Below are 24,505 nucleotides of genomic sequence, written 5' to 3'. Positions count from 1 at the left end.
CAACAACCTCTTAACCATTAGCGTGCGGTACGTATGGTGAATGTAGCACTTCCCACTGTAGAAGGAAACATCGCCCGGGAAATAATTCACGCAGCAATTATGTTCCTCATCGCAACATAATTGGGAAAACAAATTAGTCTTATATAAATGTAATTTATAGGAGACAGGGTTCAAATACTTTTGTCGAAGGATAATTCATGGGAGAAAAAGGAGGAAAGTTTCCGATAATGGAATTCCGCTCTTCCCTGGGTGCCGCTTTTGATATGTGATTGACAACTTCATTACTTAGCTAGTTAGACTTGAAAGAATGGCGAAATAATAAAGATGAGCGGTGCGTGGAATATTGCAATAGAAGACGGCCATTTAGCTGGATTTTTTTTCATCACAGAGAGCCACTAATTCCAAGTGACAACGAGGAAGGGATAATTGTATGCAGTGCACAATAACAAATACGGGACTGTGTTCGTTCATTTGGCCACAGCGTAGAAGTTTATATCTCACACCAATATACAGAGATGGACTTTAGTAAGATTCTGACAATTAAGGATGATTTTTGTGCCATTTACTGATCTATAGGTTTTGACTGTAAAGCGAGCAAATCCTTATGAATCTGGATCAAGATAACGGATGCTCTGCTAATACCTTTCCCCGTCTAATGACTAGCATTACCATTACTTATATTGAATTCTACTAGCAAGTTCAATCCAATTAGTTTCAGCTCTAACTTGCTACATGTAGGCATCCCATAATCAGTGTAGTAGATCTACAAGCCCAAACTGTAGCCTGTCTCTGCAGTGGGCATTCTGCAGATGAACCTGATTTCTTGTGTAAGAGGCCCATGCAGATCTAAAAAGACTGAACAGTATGTAAAAAAAAACTAAAAAAAACTGCAAACACAAATGTCTTCTCATAGCATTTTGGTCTTTCCAGTCAGCAAAAATGTCTGGTATCTGAATGCTAGTGACGTCTAACGGTTCAAACCAACGTTACGAAAATAAATGCAGAGAGAAGAGAGGTGCACACTCATGCCACTGCTGTTCAGTAACAGAAGTCTGAGTCCCATCTTACTTTGGTGGAGGTCGAAGGGGTCAGGTGTCCTGTCTCTTTGCTTTTCCTGCTGTCAGGGAGTATGAACACAACAAGCAGCTTGTCACACAGGACGCAAGCTCCCATGATGCCCCCCAATGCTTCTTTTTCGCTCCTTGCCCCCCTCAATCACAACCCCCTATCTTGGAGTGCTACTTGAGTCATGACTACACCTGGGACCCTCTCGCCTCGGTGCCATTTTTGTCATTGGATCAGCTGCTGACTCCAGCCCTATATCTCCTGTCTTTTGTTCTCTGCCCACGTATTAACTCTGAACTGCCTGGAGAACAGAAAAGGAGTTGAGGCAGCTATGAAAAAAGAAAATAGATCAAGGTCCTGGAAAGCTGAAAAAAAAAGATGTTTCTAAATGTTTCTTATGCAACAATTTCTATCCCTCTCACACATTTCTTCTGAAGGCGACACTCCTCGGCACAGAAGTGGGTATTCTTGTTTGGAAACAATAGCAGGCGTGCTTGTGAGGCAACTGTTAAGCTATTGCAAAGCAGATGCTTTTTTCTCTCGCCAATCAATTTAACACCTACACCTCCCCTCTCCTCCTTCATGCTGGCTTTGGCTCATCAGTTTTAAATGGCACAAGACACATTCTTGCATTGTTCTTTTGACTTACTCAGAGGACAAGAAATGTCTCTGCTGAAGTAACAGCCCCATCAAGCCTTAATCACCAATAGGTTGGGTCAGCACAGACAAAAAAAATAAAGCACTGCACGACAGCGCATTACAAAAAAACAACACAAAACACTAGTGCAGTTTGTGAATACTCTCTGGTTTCTTATACTTTTGTAGAGGCAATTATAATTCAGAGAGTCGGTAAAAACAGGATGAAGATTTGGAAACAAATTTTTTTTTCCCCCCCTTCTGAAACTTGCGGTAGACAGAATTGCAAGGGAAAAAGCCATCTGTGTCTGACTCTTATCCCTGGCTTCTCCAGAGCCTGGATGAGCCTGAGCCAGCAAATGTCAGTCGGATAAAGACCAAGCCTGACAGACAGACACAGGAGTTTTGTCATTCCGTGTGTCATCCCTTTGCTAGCAAGCCCAATCTTTGCCGGTCTCAAAAGCCCCGAGATGATGGGGGAAAGAAACATTCTCAGGGTGAACGTCAGGTTGTGTAACTCCTCCAAGTGCCACAATAGCTGAAACGTTGAGGACACGCACTATTGTGGTGCCCCTGCGGCCTTTGAGAGCTTTCATTATTGTCTTATGTGCTGTGCGGTGGGGTCACCATGGAAACACAAAACACATCAAGCGTTTGCCCACAAAGGATATGAGGTTCTTCAACAAGATGTTCTTCCAGGAGCCAGTGGTCTGTGTGGGGTCAGAGGATATTTGATGTGACTTGATTTTTTTTTTTTTTTTTAATCCTGAACTCTGCAGTTTATCTGCAGACAAATGCAGTTCAAATTGTATTATCTACAGGATGTGTGACGAGCTGTACTGAACTATACTGTAGGGCTGGGCAGTAATTCAATGTAACTCTTTATTGACTTTAAGTGAAAACCTATTGTGATAATCATAGCATGCTATTGTTGTAAAATAAAAAAAAAGCTTTCGAAGTTAATGATTTCAAGAGAAATGTAATTAGAAATTAAGAAAATTAGTTGTTGAAGTTTTAGATTTACATGTTTGAAGGATTATGTTTCAAGTAATGCATAAGAGTGAAAAAAAGTTCATTGCACTAATCAGTTTGATATTATAAAAAAGGGAAATCCCAGTGTTTTTCAAGCTGGGTCTAATTCTCATAATTGTGGTTGATCCCTGGTTGAGCCCTTTGCAGCTACATTGGCTAATCAAGACGAAATGACTACCTGTGCGTTTACCTTTGTTTGGAGTCCGATACAAGCCGATACAAGCTGATGAAAAGATTTATGTAAATGTTACCAGAATTTTCCTTTTATATTCCTGAAGATTTTCATGACATTTTTGATACTATTTACAGTCGCCATTTATTTCAACAATCTAGATTAAATGTATTTACATTCTGTAATTACTTCTTCACGTATTATTTTTCATTGTTAGTGGTAGAGCCGGCCACTGCTGCCCTGAACTGAAAAGGTCTTCCATTGTATGACGGATTCACAGGAAATAGGGTCTGCGTGTAATCTAGTATTACTGTTTGCAAATTTATATCAGCGTCACTATTTACTATCCATTCTCTAAATGCAACACCAGCCTGTTTTTTGCTTCCACATCTTAGTGAGACCTCTGTGTTTTTCTTTATTAATAAATCTCTGATCTGCATCTACTGATTTTGTGGTCTGCTTTCAAGTCCTCCATCCTGTTTCGCTACAACCTTGACACTTTCTGACATTAGCGTTACTTTAGAATAATCCCTCAAAAATGCTCCTGAAATGTTAGCAGGATATTCAGAGACTGCTTCCACTGCTATGACACGCTTTCTGTTCCTCTGATACAGTATAAGATCACTGATCAATGCATTCACTTGGGAGGCGCTAGCATAGATTGTCCCATTGTACAGTGTGTACCATGTTCTCGGGAGCTGCAGTTACACGGGTGCAACATCAATAGTATTTGTCAAGTGGTTAAAGCTGATAAGAATACAAATGATTGCCTTAAGCTTGCTTTAAGGCTTTTTTGTCAGTACAGCTTGTAAGACAGAATTATCAGCGATGAAGTCAAAGCGATAGAAACACAGCTGTATGATTCAACTTCATAAATCTGACACTGGGTTGTATTTTTATAGACAGCACATTATTTTAAGCTTCTTTTATTTTTTAAAAAACGTTTTATTTTCAAACTCCGTAAATAAAAAGTAAGTAAAGAAAGATATTTTATATACCGTACTCTATATAAACAGACAGTCATACCGACAGATCAATAGGACAGCCCTTGATATAAGACACCTCTGTCAGGACTTGTTGGAGCAGCACAAAACGATGCCTCTTCACGTTGCTCCTTCCCTCTCTTGCCTTTGACCTCCCACTGGTTCCATTACCTGTGCCACCCGCGCGACCTCGAGCGCATCCAATCTAGACAGTTACATAACAAAAGACGAGTGCGGAGAATATCAGGGGTGCAGAGGGAGAGGGCAAGGCAAGAGATTGAGGAGTGTCAGGTGTGCAGCCTGAAACAAATAAAAAAAATAATAATAAAAAAAAAAAGTCTTTCACAGTTATCACCCAAATCATTCATTGTACCCCTCCTCCTCTTCCTCCGCCTCCCCTCAATGTCCTCTTATCTCAAAAGAACATGACAAGTTACCGCGTTTTTTTTAGCAGGTCAGTTTTCTCTAGCTCAGCTCTACAAACCGCATATCACTCCACCTCTGGTTTCAGCCTGTCATTTCGCATTATATAACTTGAAAGCACTCCAGCTGGGAAGCAAAAACATGACGCGTGTGATGGGAGGTGATGAATGGTACTGGGGGGGGGGGGCGCAGACAAGCCCCTTTTTCCAGCAGCCCAGCGAGCCTCATATACCCAGCAGGCTTTTAACACAAGAGTATAATCTCATTGGAATACAGAAACGGATATGCAAACCTGTATACGGCTGGTAGTGTTTACTACCATGATTCTCACCTGCACATAACTCATTCCAACATCTAAGTTAGTGAGGTGTAAGCTGCGCATGGTTTACCTTAACAACTATGTAATCCACAAGCAAACACAGTGTGGAATAGCAAGCTTGTGCATAAGCTATAAAGAAACATCATGGCCTACATCCATATAGTCAGTTAAGTAAGACTGGAATCCTAAGTACAGCTTAGGTCTGCAGATATTAAACTTCTAGGTTACTCTGTGACATTGTTCAAAAGTAAGACATTTCAGAAAGTTAAATAGTTTTTGAAAAAAAAAACTGCTCTTATAGTAACACGCAGACCTCAAAAATCTCCTCAGAACACACGCATTAAATCCTAGAATAACTGCAAGCTTACGAAACCTCCCTACAAATGCATGAAAAAGGAAATTCTTGGCAGCAGAGGAGAACTGTTCATTTCTGAGCAGGAGGGATATCTCTCTCTTTTTTTTGAGAGAGAGCGAGGCAGGAAAACAGCACTAGAGGCCCAGCCCATGACAAAACAAAGAGATTAAATGACCTGTGAATGTGACTTTCCATTTTTCCATTAGCTGGCATTCAACTTAGAGGCCTGCTGCCCCCTTCTGGAGGCTGGCGAGACATCATCAGGCAAAGATGTACTGTAAAGCCTGCCTTCCGCATTGACGTGGCAGTGATTTGAATTATAACCTCACGGCCTTTTGTATTGATTAAATGCACAGCAATTACAGTCAGTATCATATCTGGACTCTGTAAATGGCAGTTATATGCAGCACTGTTTGAAAAGTGAAAAGCTATTATACAGTATACAGCACTTTTCAAAAGCCTACACACTGATTCAATATTTATCGCTCTGTGTCTCTCTTCACTAATATCTTGCACATTCAGTCAACGTGTTATTTCTTGCCTTTGAGATAAAAGAAAAGCTGAAATCCAACCTCTTGACATACATTCAAAAACAGAATGCAAATATGCCACGGCCCCCTCTGAAGTGAGATTTCAGTGTTGGCTAGGGCCAAATGTCAACCAGCTCGCACAGATGGTGTGAAGAGCCCAGCCGAGTGGGTGACCTTGGTTGGTTAGTGACTAGGGGTGGAAGGGCGGCATTGGGCATCGAGTGTTTCTTTTTTGTGTAAATCGGTGAAATAAATTGAAAAGATAGAAAGATGGAGTCACGTCAGGCCTTCTTGCTGTAAGAGGTGCTGTTAGGCTCTGTGGGATGCTGTCAGTCGGTCACCATGACAGAAAAATGTCAGAAATGGATCAACGGCATAGAGAAGGCTTTCTACCTGTTTAATATATAAGACTGTAAATTATATATCAATTATCCCTTTAATAGAGTCCCTTTAATGTTAAAACAAATAAAGTTTGGATGTGATGGATTGGAAGTATTTAGACATAACTTTGTACAGAGTAGCAGCTCGTGATTATTTTCACTGTCGATCAGTCAGTCAGAAAATAATTACTTGTTTTGTCCTAACGGCAACCAAAACTCAATGGTATTCAATTTACCGAGACATAAAACAGAGAGAGAGCAAATCCTCAAACTAGGGAAGTCCAAACCTGTGAACCCTTTCTTTTTGCTTGATAAATGCTTTAAAATGCTTATTCAATTCTCAAAAGTGTTTTGTCAACTGACAATAAAATAAAAATAATTGCTTCAGCACTAACTTACTGTAATGTATCTGTATTTAGTTTTTGGGACAAATTAGTATATAATATTGAGTATCTAATTATCAGAATTGTAATTAAAACTGACTTGGAGACATCAGCTGACAAAAAAAATCTCAATCTCAAAAGTAATAAATGGAAATCTGAACATCTCCAAGTCCATTACAACTTCAAGCTCCAGAACAGCTACTACATGGAGGCGAGATTTTCTTCGGTATGAACCATAAACTTGTAAAACATAGTTGTAAAATGTGGTTTTCTGTATAACAATGACAAATAGTATTTAGCTGGATACAGGAATCTACCGGTGCTATAACATTACAGGATTTCCTGAAGACAGTTATGGGATGCCAAAGCGTTCATTATAATGAGATCCTTAAAGTTCTGTTTTTCCCTTTGTCCATGCACCACTACCTCCCAACTACACTACAGTAGCTACACTGTCTTCATTTCTGCCTTGTTACCAACTAATGTCAGCTCTTCTACTGTATATAGGAACCCCTGGGGTATAGCCAATATTATTTAACTGTGAAACAAGCAAGATTTCCATACCCACTAGCAAGCTGTTATTGGGAATTCCCATCCTTTCATGCACCTTGAGGAATGTTTTTCACCTACACACTTTTAAAACTTTGCTCTCTTCTTATCGACACCAAGAGGTACTTGAACAGCAAAGGTGGCCTTTTTTTTTTTCCCCCAATCAAGGGGTTTTCTTGGACTCTTGGTTCTTTCACTTTTTTGTTGCATTCTCTTGCTGAGAAGAAAAAGAAAAACACATTCTATGCTCAGTCTCTTTCCGTTTCTGGTAGACTGGGTTAGGGGCTTTGAAGGAAGATGGGTGGGTAGTAGATGGATAAGTGAAATTCACCTCTGCACAAATGCCTATTTCTTGAGAGAAGGCAATTTCCTGCAGCTCTGTTCATAGCGACAGTCCAAGCTTGGTCACACATCAGTGCTTCTGAGAATGTATTGTCCTATGGCTAATGCCAAGAGAGAGGAGAGTCTGCTCTTTGCAGGATGCTGATTAAATGCAAATGTTTCGGTTTGGGTATTGAAATGATATGTGTCCAGGTCGATGCTGTGTTTAACATACTGAAAAAGGAGACAGCTCCACAGCAATGTTTTTCATCTACACACTTTAAAAAAGTGAAATTCCTCCAACTTTGCTCTCTTCTTACTGACGCTAAAAGGTGCTTGAACACCAAAGGTGGCCTTTTTTTTTTTTAATCAGGGGATTTCTTGCATTTCTGTTGTTGAAAAGAAATAGAAAAACACATTCTATGCTCAGTCTCTCCATTTCTGGTAGACTGGGTAAGGGGCTTTGAAGGGAGGTGGGTGGGTAGTAGATGGATAACTGAAATTCACCTCTGCACTAATGCATATTTCTTGAGAGAAGGCAATTTCCTCTGTTCATAGCTACAGTCTGAACTTGGTCACACATCGGTGCTTCTGAGAATGTATTTTCCTATGGTTAATGCCAATAGGGAGGACAGCCCGCTCGTTGCAAGATGCTGATTTAGTGCAAATGTTTCAGTTTGGGTATTGAAATGATATGTGTTCAGGTTGATGCTGTGTTTAACGTACTGAAAAAGAAGACAGCTCGACGAGAACGGCAGTATTTTTTTGACAGTGACAAGACATTCTTCTTGGATGCCTATGATTACCTTCTAAATGTGAGTGAACTTGACTCGACATTAACAGCGGTTTCTACAGGAATGGAGGGCTATAACATAATGACAGAATACCAAGTTAGCGCCACTTCAGAATATCCCTTTTCCCTCCCAAGTGGAGTGCCTCCTTTGATCATCAAATTGTTCTCCTGAAAATCCTCTCTGTTCTTGAATTATCTGGGCCGCTGAAGTGGAAACTGAATTTTCTGTGGAGGCCAAAGCTTCTTAAGAGAAAGGAAAAAGAAGGGGGAACTAATAAAAAGGTGTGAAAGTGAAAAATATTAAATAAGCGTGCAAAAAAAATATACATTTGGCTTTATTCATGTGACAGAAGAAAAGTAATCAAGGTATTCAGATACCACAGATGAAGAAATAACCCTCTCTTTCCCTTTCTGTCAATATATACAAAAGAAAACTGCAGCAAGACCAAGTGTTATACTGTACTTTCAATAATTGTGGTATTTATTCATCAACCTGGAAGGATCTGCACATATTTGTTAGTATGCACTAGCTATTCAGTGACATAAGTGCAATGTTAAAGTTGCCAGAAAATATACTTGTGAGATAGAAATGCTAAGGAGGTGATAACAAAGAATTAATAGACTGATAGAAAGCAAAATCACTCATCTAAATCCCTCCCAATACACAGAATTATATGGTACAACTGTTGCTGCCCTTGGACCTTGATTAAGGTGCTAACACGGGGCCGCTTGTCAGTTTTAATGTAAATTGCCTGTTAACTACTGTCAATGGCACCCTGTTTAATTTGCCCAGCTTGATCACCGTTTGTTGTGGTTGCAGTTAAGTACAAATTTTCATATTCATGCATATTCATACTGATTCATCCTCTTCAGATGCAGTTGAATTCATTAGGAATGCCTCCCCGTTCGACAGCAGAAATAACAAATGAGCACTGATTTCTCTCATCCCTTTCATGTTGGTTACAGCTCTGGTGCTGCTTGGGTGTTTTCTGTTTTACACCAACCACAACCACAACCTCCAAACAATTTCTCAAGTTGGACATTTTACTGGAGCTAAAATTAGGAAGCAGCCAGCGCAAAATACACACCGTCACCCCTAACAGAGAGGAGGACATTTTTAACTCTACCTGTACATACATCAAACTTAATTTGTGAAAAAATTTGAACATCTCTGAACTTTTCCTGCCCTGCCGTAGGAGAACCCAGCAGCTGGTTTTTTTTTTGTTCAAGTGTGTATGATTGTGCATACCAATTGCCATTTAGAGTAGAAAAAGAAAGAGAGAGAGAGAGAAGGAAGAGGAAAAATTGAGCTCTAGCCATTTTGTTTACAGCCAGTGATTTTGATATCTGCTGCCTGGTTAGAGGGAGGCTCAACAAGTTTAAAGTGAAACAGACAGCCACGTTCTCACACATTGCAGCTTGAGGGAAAATCACTGTTGGGAAACTGTGCTCGTCCTGTTCAGAATTCAAATGAATATGGAAGGGACCCTGTTGTATGAGTGGAGAAAACAGCCAACCCAGGCAAATAGACACTCAATCCAAGAAAGATACAAAATGCACAGAGCAGGCAAAGTGGATGTAGGTGTAATATATCAGCTTGTTTGGTAAACGTGAAAAAAACTAAACAGCTAATATTAGGTAGGTTCTATTAATTATTAATTATTATTATTAATTATTTACATTATGTGCAGAAGGATATGGTGTATGCATGGATCATGTTGGTGGGATACAATAGGCAGCTTGTCATTTTGAGTTACGCCTATATCCACTGTCCTGATGCTATAAATACTCACTAATGCACCAAATGTGTATTAATCCCCCGCTGAAAATAGTCCCAAATAAAAGTATTACTCACTCCTGTTTGTGTAACATCTGCTTAAGACTACACTGCCAAAATTATTTAACCCTTTTGAAAATTTTATATTTGTGACCCATTTTAATTTTAAGATTCGTGAATGCATGAGCTTGGGGCTGAGTGTCACACACAGGTAGTTGTAAAAGGATCCGGATATGGACTAATGGATGTTGGTTTTAGTCTTTCAATGGGACTAAATGACAGTGAGAAAAATATATAAAAAAATAGCAGCTTTACCTTCGGGGGAAACATTAGGGGGAGACATTTCAGGAGAATTGTGTGGGAGCTACTCTATTTTGTCACAACATTAATCATATCATTCAGTATAAAGCACTTCACTGTGAGAGCATTTGCATTTAACTGATCTAATGACGGCATCAAAGGGGTGTTAATTTAGGTCACACTCATTTCTCTAATCTAGCATAGAACATCGGTACCGAAATCTGTCATCACTTTGTTAGGAATCCTCGTTAGCCTTTCACTACACCTGCCAGCATTGTAGTATAAACTGTATGAATAAAAGACAACTTACCACGGCTTCATCCTCAGAGAGAACCCGCTCCTCATCATGGATGAGTGCCACTTTAGCCTGGAGTTCATCCACTGTTATACTGTTGTGTTTAAAAGGAAAAAAAACAACAAAAAAAAAAAAAAACAGATGACAATAGTGTGAGTTGGTGTTAGTCATTTAGTGCAACGATGAGACACATCCCAGTCAGGTTTGTTTTATCTTGATCCTACAAAAAAATGATTTTATAATAATAATGATAATGATTCACAGGATTTATGATTTACATGATTAGATCATGTATTATTAGATAATTTAGTAGTAGCAGTAGTAGTATATAATTGGCTGGTTCCATCATGATACACACATTGAGGCCTTCACCACTGCAACTAAGACCAATAACCTGTACATAAGGTATGTATGTATGCCAGAGCACCTGAGGACTCACAAGACATTTCAACCTCACTTGCTATAGAGGGACTTCGGTTTTTTGAGTTTGCAAAACCCTGAAGACATGAAGTAAATAGTGCACTTTTTGATGCGAAGCATGATCTTTTGGCTTCACAAGACATAGATTTTGGTGCACAAGCCGTTTGGAGTTATCTGACTTATCAATGAACCAGTCTGTACTTCTGTTTTTCTACGTAGACAAACTTTACTGGTATTTCACCTAATGTGAGAGCAAGTTGAACATTTTCGTTTTTGGGTTAGCTCATTCTTCAGAATGGGCTCATTCCCCGTTGTATATACTCAGATTCTCTAACCCCTTTTATACTGATATACAGATATATTGCCGCTGAGGAGATCTCTGTCTTTATGCCACCTTTGCTTATTTACAGTAAACCAAACATCGCCAACAAATTATATGTGATTTTATGCCGGCATCCTGGAATTTGAGGCGTGACGTGTAACACAACAATGTCAATCTGGCTCTGTGACTACCTCCGCTGCCGGCATGAAGGTGGAACAACAACGCCCCCCATTCCATGTTCGTACCTTTTACACAGAACAGTGAGGCGGAGTAATGGCGCAACAATCCTCCCTTGAACAGGCTGTGTAAAAGAGATTTCTTTCCTCTTACCCTATCTCATTTTGACTGCCAGACAACACAACACTACACACAGCACAATCAAAATCACACACACCACCTCTTATCCTAGAACACTTAAAGCTTTTCTTCAACCATTCTTCCCTGCTGGTGTCTTTCTTCCAGAGGTTCCACCTAAACTAACACTACTGAGCTGAGATAATGACTGCATAGCCAAGATCAATCCCGGGAGTCCATCAAAAGTGGAAGTGCAGGCAAACATACAAAGCGAATAGCTTGTTCCACTACAGAGGATCAATGCTTGGGGTAAGTGCTGGAGAAAAACAATGGCTCTCTGCATTGTGAGGCAGCACAAGAGCAGCAGCTCTGAAAAACTTACGCAAAGAAAAGTGTCCCCAATCACAGAGGGCATTTATATACATATACACCATGGCATCATAGGAGCAGGTGCTTTGCAATGCACACCTTCAGCAGGTTTCACTGAGAGAGACAGTGTTGAACATTAGGGAACTCACTCTCTCACACACACACATGCGCTGATAAATCTGGACAGAGGGGAGGGGATAAAAAGCACAACCTGTTCGTGGGCCTTTGGGAGGCTCCATCATGGTTCATTTCCTGAAGCAGTTGGTAGACTCTATTTATAGGCCAGCATACTGGTACCAGTTAATCCTGCACTGGGCTGCCAACTTCCTGCCAGCTGGCACAGTGGGCTGCACTTGTGTGTGGTGCTTGGGAAGGTTGAGGATGAAATGGCGGTGAGAGAGTCCAAAAGCTACCTTAATGACCAATATGTGGGGGGAGAAATTTTTCCCCATAGTACAAACTGATAGGAAGAAACTTTCAGTCTGAATCTTCACCAACAAATGTAGCAAACGCAGCAACAACATTTCTGCAGAGTTAAAATACAATAATGCTGATCGTGAGCAGCATGTTAGCTTTTGACATAATCTTATGTATTTCAGAGAGAATTCAAAACTTCCTGAAAAAAAACAGTTGCCATTTTATTTTTTCCATGAAGCAATTATTGGTGGCTAAATGGACACAAAAATGAGATTAGTTCACAGTATAAATGAGAGAACAATTATCTGTGAATCTGCATTAAAGATAATTAGCAATTCCAATTGCGTGGATTAAGAACGGGGTAGTGTTTTGCTAAGTGTCATTAGGGACAAAGCCAGGAGCTTTTTTTGTACAAGATAAAGAGTCTGCAATGTGCATGCTAATCCGGTTCAAAGTCAGCAAATTGTCTGGCGATGAGCAAGCAGCAGGTATACCGGTGACTTTTGACTTTGCATTTATCATAACAGCAGCTAAATCAAGCTTGACACTTGGGTGTGTGAGCTGCAGAGCCTTACAGGAAAAAATGGTGATGTAGCATACATATACAAAGCCTCCACCTCCTGCTTTATTCAAAAGGGCATCAATACATGTCCTGCCTCAAGATAGCCAGCTCACCGAATCCCATTGACTGACGGACTGAAACAATGGCAGTATAGGAATAAGCGGCACTTGCAGATATTTTCAGCTTAGTAATGTGTTTGTTTAAGCGCAGCCCGTGGAGAGACACCACTTGGGATGGAGGGGATAGAGTGGATGGATGGAGGCAGGGCTGGGCAGGGAAGGGGAAGGGATTGGGGGGGCAGAAGGGCTGAATAATGGTACACATCCAGGCGCAGGAATGCATAAGTGGGCACATAGCGCTCCCTGGAAAATCGCTGCACAAGCACTTCATCCTCGATGCAGCCATATGTTTTATAGCGCTTTCAGTTTACTATGCCCAGCCCCACTGCCTTACTGGGAGAATATGCCCAGTTAGCTTAAGTAGTATTGATTTTTTTTCTTTTTTCCAGGCGTGGTGTGGGAAGGTGAGGGCGAGGAAGCAGTGGAGAAAAAGCATGAAGGGGGACAGGCTCATTGGGTACCATGCGCTCTACGTTTCTGCAAGTCAACAGCAAATTTACGTATCTTGCTGGAAAGCAAAATGGATGCCATTCTCTTTAAAGCTGGCAGTGGTTAAACACTGCTCACAACAGCATGTTTGGCAGCTTGGGTGGCTGAGGGGAAGCTGGGAGATTGTGGGGAGGGTGGGGGGGGTTGGAACGACAAGTGGGTCTGTTGGGACGTGAAGATTAAACAACACAAATAAAGCAATGAATTACTTTTTGAAGTTTGCACAAGAACAAATAGGTGTAGGAGTTTCAGGGAATGAGATGTGTGCACTCAACTCAGACTGATGAGACTTCACTGCATCAGAAGTTAAGGTGGAACTAATGAATGTAGTACATATACATATTGATGTGAATTGGGTACTCGTGAAAAACCCATTTATCTTATAGCATGAGCAGACAGAATAAATGTAAAAGCCAAAATAAGAGTCACCATTTTAACCCAGTGCTCTGGACCTTCTTTATCTTACTCATCTGTTGTGTTGTTTTTGTTCCATAAGCAGGTTTTCTCTTGAGGACTTTGAGAATTACAAGTCAGTGAACATGAGTTCTGTGAATTTGTGGCTCCATCTGACATGGTAATATTTCTTAAATCGACTCTTATCCACAATGGCAGACAGTACAGTGATTCCTTAGGGTGTTACGCAAAACTATTTTTGTTTTCATGCTGTCTATAAAACTAAATACCTGCTCTACAGGATGGCTGTTTTTTCAGTTTTTGTGCAATTTTATGTAATTAGCTGGTGTTAATTAATCAGTGAAGTTTACCATTGAAAAATATTTTGAAACACCTAAATTTACCTGAAATCTTACAGACTCCAAGATCCTCGAGTAGCCCTACTTCTTGAGTTGTTAACTATTTTTATAGTTTAAAATAAGATTTGAAATGACAATGTCAGTCATATCTTCTGAGCTATATACATCTCACTAAAGCTTGCTCATTTTAGCAACCACTAGTTCAGCCTGAGAAGCTCAGTGGATCATTTGGTAGAAAAAAGGTGAAGTCAGATTTGAAATCTTCAACCTTGTTGCTCTTTTCACACTCCCCAGTCTTCATACCCGCTGTGCTACATTTTTAAACCTGCACAGAAGGAGGAGAAAAGCCCAAAACTGAGAGCAAATACGCTTTAAGAATTTCTTTAGTATTGGATTTCATAGCAATCTAAATACTGTGACAGAAGCATTTTCACCCTGGCAAGAGTAAAATCCTGAGGGAGAAACTGTTTCAGTATAAAAATATCAGTGGTGGCCTTCAAAAAAAAAAAAAAAAAAAGACTCCCTATCATCTAAAAACCTTTGCCAACACCGTTTTTATCTAAATCCAGCCAAACTATTATTACAACATATTTCTATTATTTATTAACATTTTAAGAATCCCACATCAGACATTTCTAAAAATGAGTTAGCGCAGGGAAAAACACAAACATGAAAACTGGGGCCACGTGGTTTTCAAATGTCAACAATGAAATGATCAGCATGTTATTTACCTGCCATCTTTATTGCTGTCCAGTAACTGGAAAATGCTGTTTACTGTGCTGTTCTGATGTCTGAGACCTAAAAAAAAACAAAAACAAATCATATCTGGGTTAATGCAAAAATACCTGATAGTTTACAGAAACCACATTCTAGCAGTTCACATCATGAGCACAATGAGCCGTGATAACAAAGAGGCAATATCTTTTATAACAAAATTATGTAGGATGTTCTCTTTAATCACCAATCAGCGCAATAAACACTAATCCATCTGACTGCAAACTGAGAGGCAGGGATATGAGAAAAGAACAGAGCTGGAGTTGGATTTAAAATATGGGGAGCGGGGGGGGGGGTTTGGGCAATCAGGCAATGAGTCAGTCACGCTGTGCAAGAACATTTGGTTTCCCTGTAGGAAAAAAAAAAAAAGCATGTCAGAGTCCAGAATGCAATCAGGAGGCTTTGTGCTGGAACGGCTGGTATGACAGTGATTTCCCTCTTCTCCATTCATATTCACAGTGCAGATGAAAAGGAGACGCGAAAACTTCCTCTACCCCCTTTTCCAGCGAGCATGTGACCCCAACTGATTCATTTTGTGAATCGCATTCATTGGAGTGGGAAGGGAGAGGAAGTTCTCTTATGTTCGACACTAAGCATCTCCCACATCATCAGCAGAACGGAGAATGTAAAGGGGCAAACTGATTGGCCCCTAAGTCTGGGGAAAAGCACTTTACATAATGCTAATTGCACATCCGCCGCAATTACCTTTCCGTACTAATTACAGAAAAGCTAATTGTGAAATTAGCATTTTTTTCCCCTCTAATGTACAGTAGAGAGTCTGTGTTGAGTGTGTACTGTGGGGGTGTAAAAAAAAAAAGGGTCTTAAAAAAATAAAATAAATAAATAAATAAACCCCAGTTCATGAACTCAGCCTTGCCAAAATGAACCATAAATCCATATTTATAAAGTCATGCTGTTTTTTGGATTTAAGTTTAAAAGATGCAAGATTATACACCACATCTTGTCACCCACAATATGACTGGAAGCAGCAAACGTCTATAGAGAAGCCAGATTCCTCACCCCCGTTGTTGACTCTACTCAGCCAAGGGGAAAAAACAAGATTTGCTAATATTCTTCTGCAATACACACAGCATCTGTCATATTAGTGGTCTCTTCCTTTTGTTTGAACAGCGCTCTATTCCCAACCTAATGCTTGACATTCTCAACCCATCCTCTAATCGCTGTGTCTCACGAAAAAATGAGTGCACGAAGGAGGAAGAGAAATGGTCTCATCCCTCCCTCCACTGCAGCGCTGTAGCTATGAAAAACAACCATAAGGAGGATAGATGGAGAGGGGAGGAGAGGAAGGCAGAGAGAGAAAAAGAGGGAGAGGGGGGTGTTGGGGTAGGGGTGGGCAATGTGGTAAAAGGTAAGAGGAAGAGTGGGGAAGAATGTGGAAAATAAGTGAGGAGAGAGTAGGAGGGTGAAGAAAAGAGAGAAAGGAGGTTCAAGACATTGGCTCTTTAGGCCAATGGCACATATAGGGGGCTATGTTTACTAATGGATACCATCACTCATCCGCCCATGTTGCCCTGGCGATAGCACTGCACACTCGTAAAATAAAGACAGGCACAAAGAGAACAGAGAAAATGGAACATATCAGCAGGAGACTGCAGATCTTTGCCTGGGCTGCAGACCATGTTATCCATATAAAGCTTTCTTTGTTATTGTAGGCTCTGCACTCCAAGGCTAACAATACACACATTTTGTATTCTTTCATACACTATAAGCAATATTTCCAGGCAGGAAATTACCTCATTCTGTGAGAGGAAAAAGTGGAAATGGATCAAAGGGCGGCAGGTGTTGTATTGTATCTTTTACTTGACTTTTTACTTGACGGAGACTTTGTAAATACAAAGACAGTCTGTAAATGAGTGTTTTATCCTACACAGTGCATTCAATCAATGACTTACTAAATGAAATTTGCTCATAAATTCATCAGGGATGTGATTACAGTGACAGAGTCCAATGCCTTATTCTCAGCAGACGTCTCAAGGTCCCCACTTATGATTTTTCAGGATATTTTAAACAAACTGACCTGATATGGCAGAAGCTTCGAATGGCAAGAAGCTACAAAATTCACCTTATCATTTTCACAATGTTTGCATTTGCTTATTTCATCTTACAGGTTGGCTTGTTTTCTGGATATATATAGTAGAAAATACAGTTCATGAACTCCAACATCTTTAGCAGTTGACTTTTAACATGGCTTAAGGGTTAAGGCATTGACCATAAACTGAAATGTCCCCGGTTCGACTGTGGCCAGGGACCTTTATTGACCTTTGACTCCACTATCTGTTTTCTAATCAAGTCTTTAAAAAACATTTGAACAATAAAAAGTTTTATAAGTTGGATTGCCTGTCTCAAGTTACAAGTTTCAAGTTTTTTTTAATGCATAATCTTCATTATGTATTAAAAAAAAAAAAAGAAATCAATGTTTGCTCAGAAGGTAAGAAAAATAACAAAAATACTGTGGTGTACTAAATTGTGCGCCCACTTTTGTGTTTAATTTTAAAGAAATTGTATTAATACAAATTTTTTTGAGCAGATGAGATGCTGATGATGATTCTTGTCTTAACAAAGGGAGAAATACGAATATATCAACACTGCAGGAACATGAAATGTTTGGCGCTGGATTTGCTGCATCCAGATTATCCTCAGGGGAATTTCTATTGAAATCCTCTGAGGCAGACTGGAAGACAAATATTGTGTTTTTTTCACTGAATATTACTTGTTTGTTTTTTGTTTTTTTATATCTATACAGCCTTATGCAAAAACCCTGCATATGTAGAGCTACATACAAATATACAAAGACACCCTCAATGATGAAATATATTTCACACAGATGCTGTATTGGTATTAATTTCAATTTGACCCCATTTGTAGTAACTGGTCTTTTATATGGTATGAAAGAAGTGGGCTCCAATGTCAATGTAAACTACAACATCTGACACTGAGCAGCCAACATAACATGCGCACTGAGATCCAATCACAATGCCGGAAGAAAACTCTGGTCTGCGTCAACAAGTCTTATTTTTCTGTAGTTTGTGCTTTTATTCTGATAGCTAATCAAATGATTCTCCTTTAATGTGGTGAAAACAATAATGCTCGTCCTTCCAAACAATGATGATATTGTTTAGGCTAAAGTGTGGCAGGGGAACAGAGAGGCTTGTGTTATTGTGTGATAATTAACTCTAAGTACCACCTGGCCTTATACTAAATTAATGCGATTCTATTATTTATTTAGTCAAAACTTTGGTCAGTTAGTCTGGTAATACTGTCTGACTACAACAAGGTCTTATTTTTTGTGCAACATAGTGGTTTTATGGATTGTTCGTAACACAAATACATCAAAAATTCTACACTTTAAGCTATTTTTAGATTTAAAAGTGAAACGTGAATGTAGAATCTAGAGCTCCAGCGATTAGTTTATTAATCAGTTAATCAAAAAAAAATTAATTTGCAGCTATTTAGTAAATGATAAATTGTTTGTTATTTTTCTAGCAAACACACCTGAAATGTTCACCTCAATATGTACTAGTTCAGGTTTATTAAATGCAAGGATTTGATGCCTTTTACTTTGTCATTTATGATAGTAATCTAAATATATTTGGATTTTAGACCATTGGCTGTTTTAAAAAAAAAAAAAAAGCAATTCACATTAATATTTCAGAAATGATGAAACACTGAGATAATATGAAGCAAAGGATTTAATCAGGAAATTGAGAAAATAATCACCAGATTAATCCAAAATGAAAATAAGTGTTAGTTGCAACCCTAATATATTTAGCATGGTTGAATTATGTCAGAAATGGATGCAATTAGAGCTGAAATTGCATGATTGTCAAATCTCAATTGACAGACCATGAATTACGTCCATATTTGACATAATTGTGTAATGATGGATTTGACATATGCCACACTCCGGTTCTACAAAAATGTATGTTTCAAAGGGCTAAGAAAAATGAGAACTATTTATTCAATCTTATCCTTGACGACAAACTAAGCTGCTTTGACAGCTGAGGCATCCTGTCCTTTCCTTACACTTAATTCATGCTATGGGCTGTCTATTAGTGCACTCATGTACCTTCGGAAAACACGAGTAGCAGGGAGATGGTTTGCAAGACGGTCCGCCAGAGAAATCAGGTCAACCAGTGGATTAGCGATGAACTTGAGGAAATCCCCTCAAACTGTGGGTGAACTCCAGACAGTGTAGCTTTGCATATTGGGGCGAACCACTGAAGGCGGTACGATACGTAAAATACGGTATGACTTTATATGAGGGGGATCATATCAAATAAACATCATTAGAAAAGGAAGAAACCTTTACGTGAACCCAAAGCTCATCAAGGATGGCATTAAGAGGGAATTTTTCAAAAAACAAGCACACATGATCACTGTCTGCTGTGACTAGATGAGAACAGCAAAGTTTTTGTTATTCAATGAGGATTTACTCCTGATTTCCCAGCATGCTTAACAAAATGTAAAAGACCATGAATACCAAATGTACCACTTGGCTAATGGAAGGACGGGCTATATCTCAATTCTACAATATTTTCTTCACCGTGTTACACACATTGTGCCATTTTCTTTGAGGGTACAAATAACCTGGCCCTTTAAAACTTCTCAATAACTGTGCATGAAGCCCTGGAGACATGTTTGAGCGACAGCCGCGGTAAAGGGAAAGTTCTTCTTTGCAGGCTCAGCTGCTTGTTCTTCTGGCCTTTCATTCCTATTTTGACACGGGTTATTGACAGATCATAAAGGGACAGACATGAACAACTGTGTGTTTCTGTTGCTATATTTAATTAAGGTAACTCAATGTTTGCCCTCATGGGTCCTCTGAAGTTTAAGTGTCATTTAAGGAAACTGTTTTATAGGTTCACTTTGCAACCAAAATGTATGAGTAGGAGACATGTATACAACATGCACATGTATTAATCGGGGGTGAAAAGAGGTCTAAGGGAAGTTAAGGTTTCTAATATAATAACATGGAGAAAACTGCAGCCATTTACTTGCTGATTTCTGTGAGTTTCGATGAGTGTTGTGGAAGTCCAAGAAACTTATCTGAGATGAAAATTCAATCTGTTATAAGGGAAAGCAAGATGCTTTGAATATGGGTGTGATCTTAAAGCATAGAATGTAAATGTAAAATGTTATATTATGATATGCTATTTGTAAGAAATTGCATCATTTAAAACGGTATTGTAAGTGATCCCAAACTGTTGCCTAGCACTTTAATCAGGAAAAAAAAAGCAATTAAAAAAAGGTAATAAATTCACAACTGCTTAGGTCGCTCTTCTGAAAAAGTATTTTGAGGAAAACAAGCTCAGGGCTATGCATTAGCCAGATCACATTAAAAATTCCATCAAATATAAAAGTTGGAAAAATACTTTCTTGATTGCTTCACCTATACAATCTCTGCCTTAATTTTTATTTTTTTTACTCAGGGAATGAAATCAAAATGTGCATGAAAGCCTTATCAGCTTGCCACCCAAAATAATAACAGTCGGGCCCATTGGGGAGCCATAAAGTGTTTGCTGAGTTATACTGTTGGCAGATTAATGGTGCTTATTCACTAAAATTCAAGTATTAATCAACATGTAATGTCATATGCTGCAGGAAGGGGGAAAAAAGCTGGATAAGTCTCTGAAACTTGCCTCCAAACTTTAACGCACACAAAGGAACACACACACACACACACACACACACAAACTGTCATTAGAAGTGCATAATAAAAGTCTAGATGGATAGCCAACATGGACAAGAAATGCCAACGCAACCACCAAAATGAAAATTGATGGTTGTTACGCCTTGATGATGAGCAGTAATGGAAGAAAAGCGATGACAGGCTTCAAGAACGTGGGGGGGGCCAGTGACGTCTAGCAAAGATCAGCTCACACAGTGGGAAGCACGATGGATGCACGTTCAGACGAAGCACCAAAGTCAAATGACCTTTATTGCGATCAAAACCTTTACTTGAGGGGCAGTTTGACACAAGGCAGTTGCCAACATTTCATGACTACAGGGATGAGCGTGAGAAATCCAAGAGCAATGTATTAAAAAGCAGACAAGTGCCATTTTAAATGTTTTGTTTGATATATTGACAAGCAAACCGCAGAAAAATACAAGAAAAACATGGACTGTGCGCCACTTTCCCATTTGTGTTAAATATAAGTGAGCTTTATAGGTTGTTACAAAAAGGAATGTTTAAATATTTCTTCTGCTACAATATAAAAATCTCAAACCTTGAGCTCATTTAACTCCACCAATCTCTCTCCTCTGCTTTAGCCCACACACACATGTAATGACTCTAAATCCTTATAGACTTCAGTGGAAAAAATGATTGAGTCCATTCCCCATCCAGCCCCACAACTTTCTGTACATTCACATACGCAAGTCTGAACGTCACTTAAATGCCGAGCCAGCTTGTGCTCGGAGCGATAAGGGAATTTTCCTGTGAGTCATAAGCAACTTCTCTCTGAAGGTTTGGGGAAAGTAAAAGGAGAGCTGCGGGACTGCAATATGCTGTTGCTCAGCACTCCTCTCCCAGCCCATTTATTTCAATGGCACAGGCATCTGTATTTAACCCTTCCAGCTGTTTCTCGTCCTCCACCATATGTCATCCTGACCATCCTGCCCGAGGCGCTAAGGTCAATTTACTTTTGTCCAATGTAAGGAGCTGAAATGAAACGGAAGCAGCCCTGTGGTGGCCATAACAATCACCTAATGTCTGCACACTGAAGCGATTCTGTGGATTGAGCAGATTGCTTAAAATGGACTCAAACTAAAACATGGCAGGTTAAGGGCTGAACGACACTTACCGCTGTCACCTGCTTCCAGTGCCCTTAACGTTTGTTCTTTGAGTCGGTCCGCCTCGTGTTTCTTCCTTCTGTGTTCCTCTAGTTTGATCTGTAGGTCCTCAGCTACCTGCTGAAGCTCTCTGAGCTGGGCCTGAAGAGAGACGATATAGAGACAAACAACATCTACCATCAGAACATATGGCAAACATTCCACCTGCTGCGGACACTTTCCTACAGTCAGTCTGCCAGTAAGTGATATGATCATACTTCTTCATATTTTTTCCTGATGTTATCCCTAATTTGTGGCAAATGTCTAAAGAGAAAGCACAATTTTAAATAGTAGTTTGGGCCGCTGTAGTATATATAAAAATGTCCAAAAGCCCAAAATGAAAGAAGCCATTACCATCTTGAAATTTTGTATGAATTCTCTTTCACTCAAATGAGCCATGTAACTTTCCCACCACTCTTAGCTCATAATTTAAATCTTGGCTCCTTTTTTTTGGTAAATTGCAGCCATCATCCACTGCACATCTTTATTAGATTAGATCTTTATTAGTTATTGGTCACTTGGTCAGAATCTGGTATTTCTGGAATTATGACCAAATACCTGCAAAACTCATCACATTCCCACCAGTTTCAGGTGTACTTTGTGTTTAGGGCCAATTAGCAATTTTACCTGCTAAACATCAGCATGTCAGCTGTCACTGTGACCACGTTAGTATTAGCATTTAGCTCAAACCATTGTGCCAAAGTACAGCCTCACGACTGTTGGCATGAAGACAACTGACCCGTAGCCTCAAAAGAACCAGGTTTTTAGGATTGAATATGCCTCTGTTCTTATTTCCATCTCTTTGCCTATCTTTCTTTATGCATCAGTATATCTACCTCCAAACCAGAACCAGCCCATGTATTTACAAAAACTTGTGTGACAACACTCGGGTCTGCACAATGGACTATTTAAATCACTTGCGTCAGGAGGTGTTGCTGTCACACCAAATATGACAGCTTTTGACAACCAAGCATAACCTATCATCACTCTCCGTAATGGACCAATTAATATGAAAGAGCAGCAGCTCCTTGTTCGTGTGGTGCGCGTGTGTGTGTGTGTGTGTGTGTGTGTGTGTGTGTGTGTGTGTGTGTGTGTGTGTGTGTCAATACTGCCTTCCAATCTCTCCTCAGAGACTCTCATAATGCGGTGATGGATTCTGCTTGGTTCGGATAGGGATGACTACCTTTCTAGGCCACGCTGCTTGCTTAGCCACCTCCAGTTTGCTGCAGTGATTTATGGGCTCCATTTTGAGTGAACAAGAACATATTTACTAGTGAATAAGACCCAGAACATGTAAAAAAAAGTTCCTCCACTGTGTTAAAACACTGTATAAAACACTGGAAATTAATGCACATATGTAAACATATTTGTGTTATGTAAAATATCTGAGCTCTCTAAAGACGAAAACCTGTTTAGTCATATACTCATCTTAAAACTAAGCAGTATTCAGACTTCTCCCTGCTGTATTAACTCTTGGAAAGCTGCAGTAAAGTTTGAACAAAAAAAAAACCTTCCTCCTGACAAAGCTAGCTTAAGTAGAGAAAAACATGTTAAAAAGGGACTGAAGACTAGCAACTGCTGCACACCATTTCCTGCTTTAAAATGTACACTTAGAGCGGGCCAATCAAAAGAAAGATAATCAAAAACCTCCACAAAGAGGATTTTATTGAATACCAATTTGTATTCAATTAACCGCAGCATTCCCATTTCTGCCGGTTGTAGGGCACTGACACGCTACACTCAGCATTCATTGTGTAAAGGCTTCTAATTTGATTAAAAAGTTTTCTAGTGCGCCGTCTCTTTAACAACAGATTCTTCTTTAACCCTTGAACCGTGGGAAGAGTTCACTTTTGAGTCATTGTGTAAGGTTTCTGAGACGAGGCCCCGGAGGTAACCCTGCCATATCAACAGAGACACACTGAGAGAAGAAGATCACAATGTGCGGCGGGGCTCGGAGAGCTGGGTGACACTTCAGCCTCGATCTGCCAATCAGCCGCCGCAGAAAAAAAAAAAACATAGGTAAAAAAAAAAAGAGAACAGAACAGAAAAGGGTGCAGGGTACACACTCAGAGACCATCAGCTGGCAAATCAGACACGCTTGTGACTGTGTGTGGCAAAAAGTGGCCTTCAGTCAAAATCTCTGTTGTCAAATAAGTGGTATCTTTTCAACTGTATCTTTCAGGACAAAGCAAAATGTTTTAAATAACACTTCTTTTTCTTCAACAAAAACGCTGCTGTAAAGTGCTTCAAAGTACTTGAAATAAAGTAATTTCTCACATAATCAATGCACAAAATAAGATAAGTCCTGAGAAGGTCAAAACTCTGAAATGTGCAGCAGAATCCCAACTCAACATTTCAATATTCAGTTGAAATGGCCATAACTACACTACAACAACTGTACAAACAATGCTCTGGTCTTACAATTTTCAGTTTTACTAAAAAGGGAAAATTAACTTGCATATTGCAGTACGTGAGTCAGACTTGACCATCTAACAGTGGTGGGAGGGCAACTATTATTTCCTAAAGCACCATAATGCATTAAGTAATGGGACCGCTGAAGCAGTAAATATAACTTACAAACATCTAAAGACATCCTCAGCTGCCAAATTTACCAATTTAATTTGCACCGAACTCCAGGGCTCCAGTTTCTAATTTGGCCTAGTGCTTGTTGAACGAAGTGTGCAAATGGAGAGCAGAGGAAAAACTGCGAAGCAGTTTCTGCTCCTCTTGAAGCTCGGTAAAGGAGTGTGTTGATGTTGCTCAAAATGGGCTTGATCACTCAGGTATTTGTTTAATTGTGTTGACTTACCCCCAAACATTTA

The 24,505-nt window shown here is 39.6% G+C and overlaps 1 protein-coding gene across 1 annotated transcript in view; it reads right to left on the bottom strand.

The window, feature by feature from the left end:
- Positions 1-24,505, bottom strand: part of LOC111673455 (glucosidase 2 subunit beta-like) — a 119,648-nt gene that overhangs the window by 87,836 nt on the left and 7,307 nt on the right. Inside the window, exons 6-8 of the mRNA XM_023431211.2 lie at positions 21,656-21,785; positions 14,789-14,855; positions 10,329-10,407 (exon numbers count right to left, since the gene is read on the bottom strand). Coding sequence (XP_023286979.1) covers positions 10,329-10,407; positions 14,789-14,855; positions 21,656-21,785 — 276 coding nt within the window. The remainder of the gene's footprint in view (positions 1-10,328; positions 10,408-14,788; positions 14,856-21,655; positions 21,786-24,505) is intronic.

Source organism: Seriola lalandi, unplaced genomic scaffold, assembly GCF_002814215.2.
Source record: "Seriola lalandi dorsalis isolate HSWRI2012SDOR001 ecotype SW California unplaced genomic scaffold, Sedor1 jcf7180002054919, whole genome shotgun sequence".
Lineage (NCBI taxonomy): Eukaryota > Metazoa > Chordata > Actinopteri > Carangiformes > Carangidae > Seriola > Seriola lalandi.
Note: the sequence above shows the minus strand (reverse complement) of the source record. Positions and strands in the feature narration are given on the sequence as shown.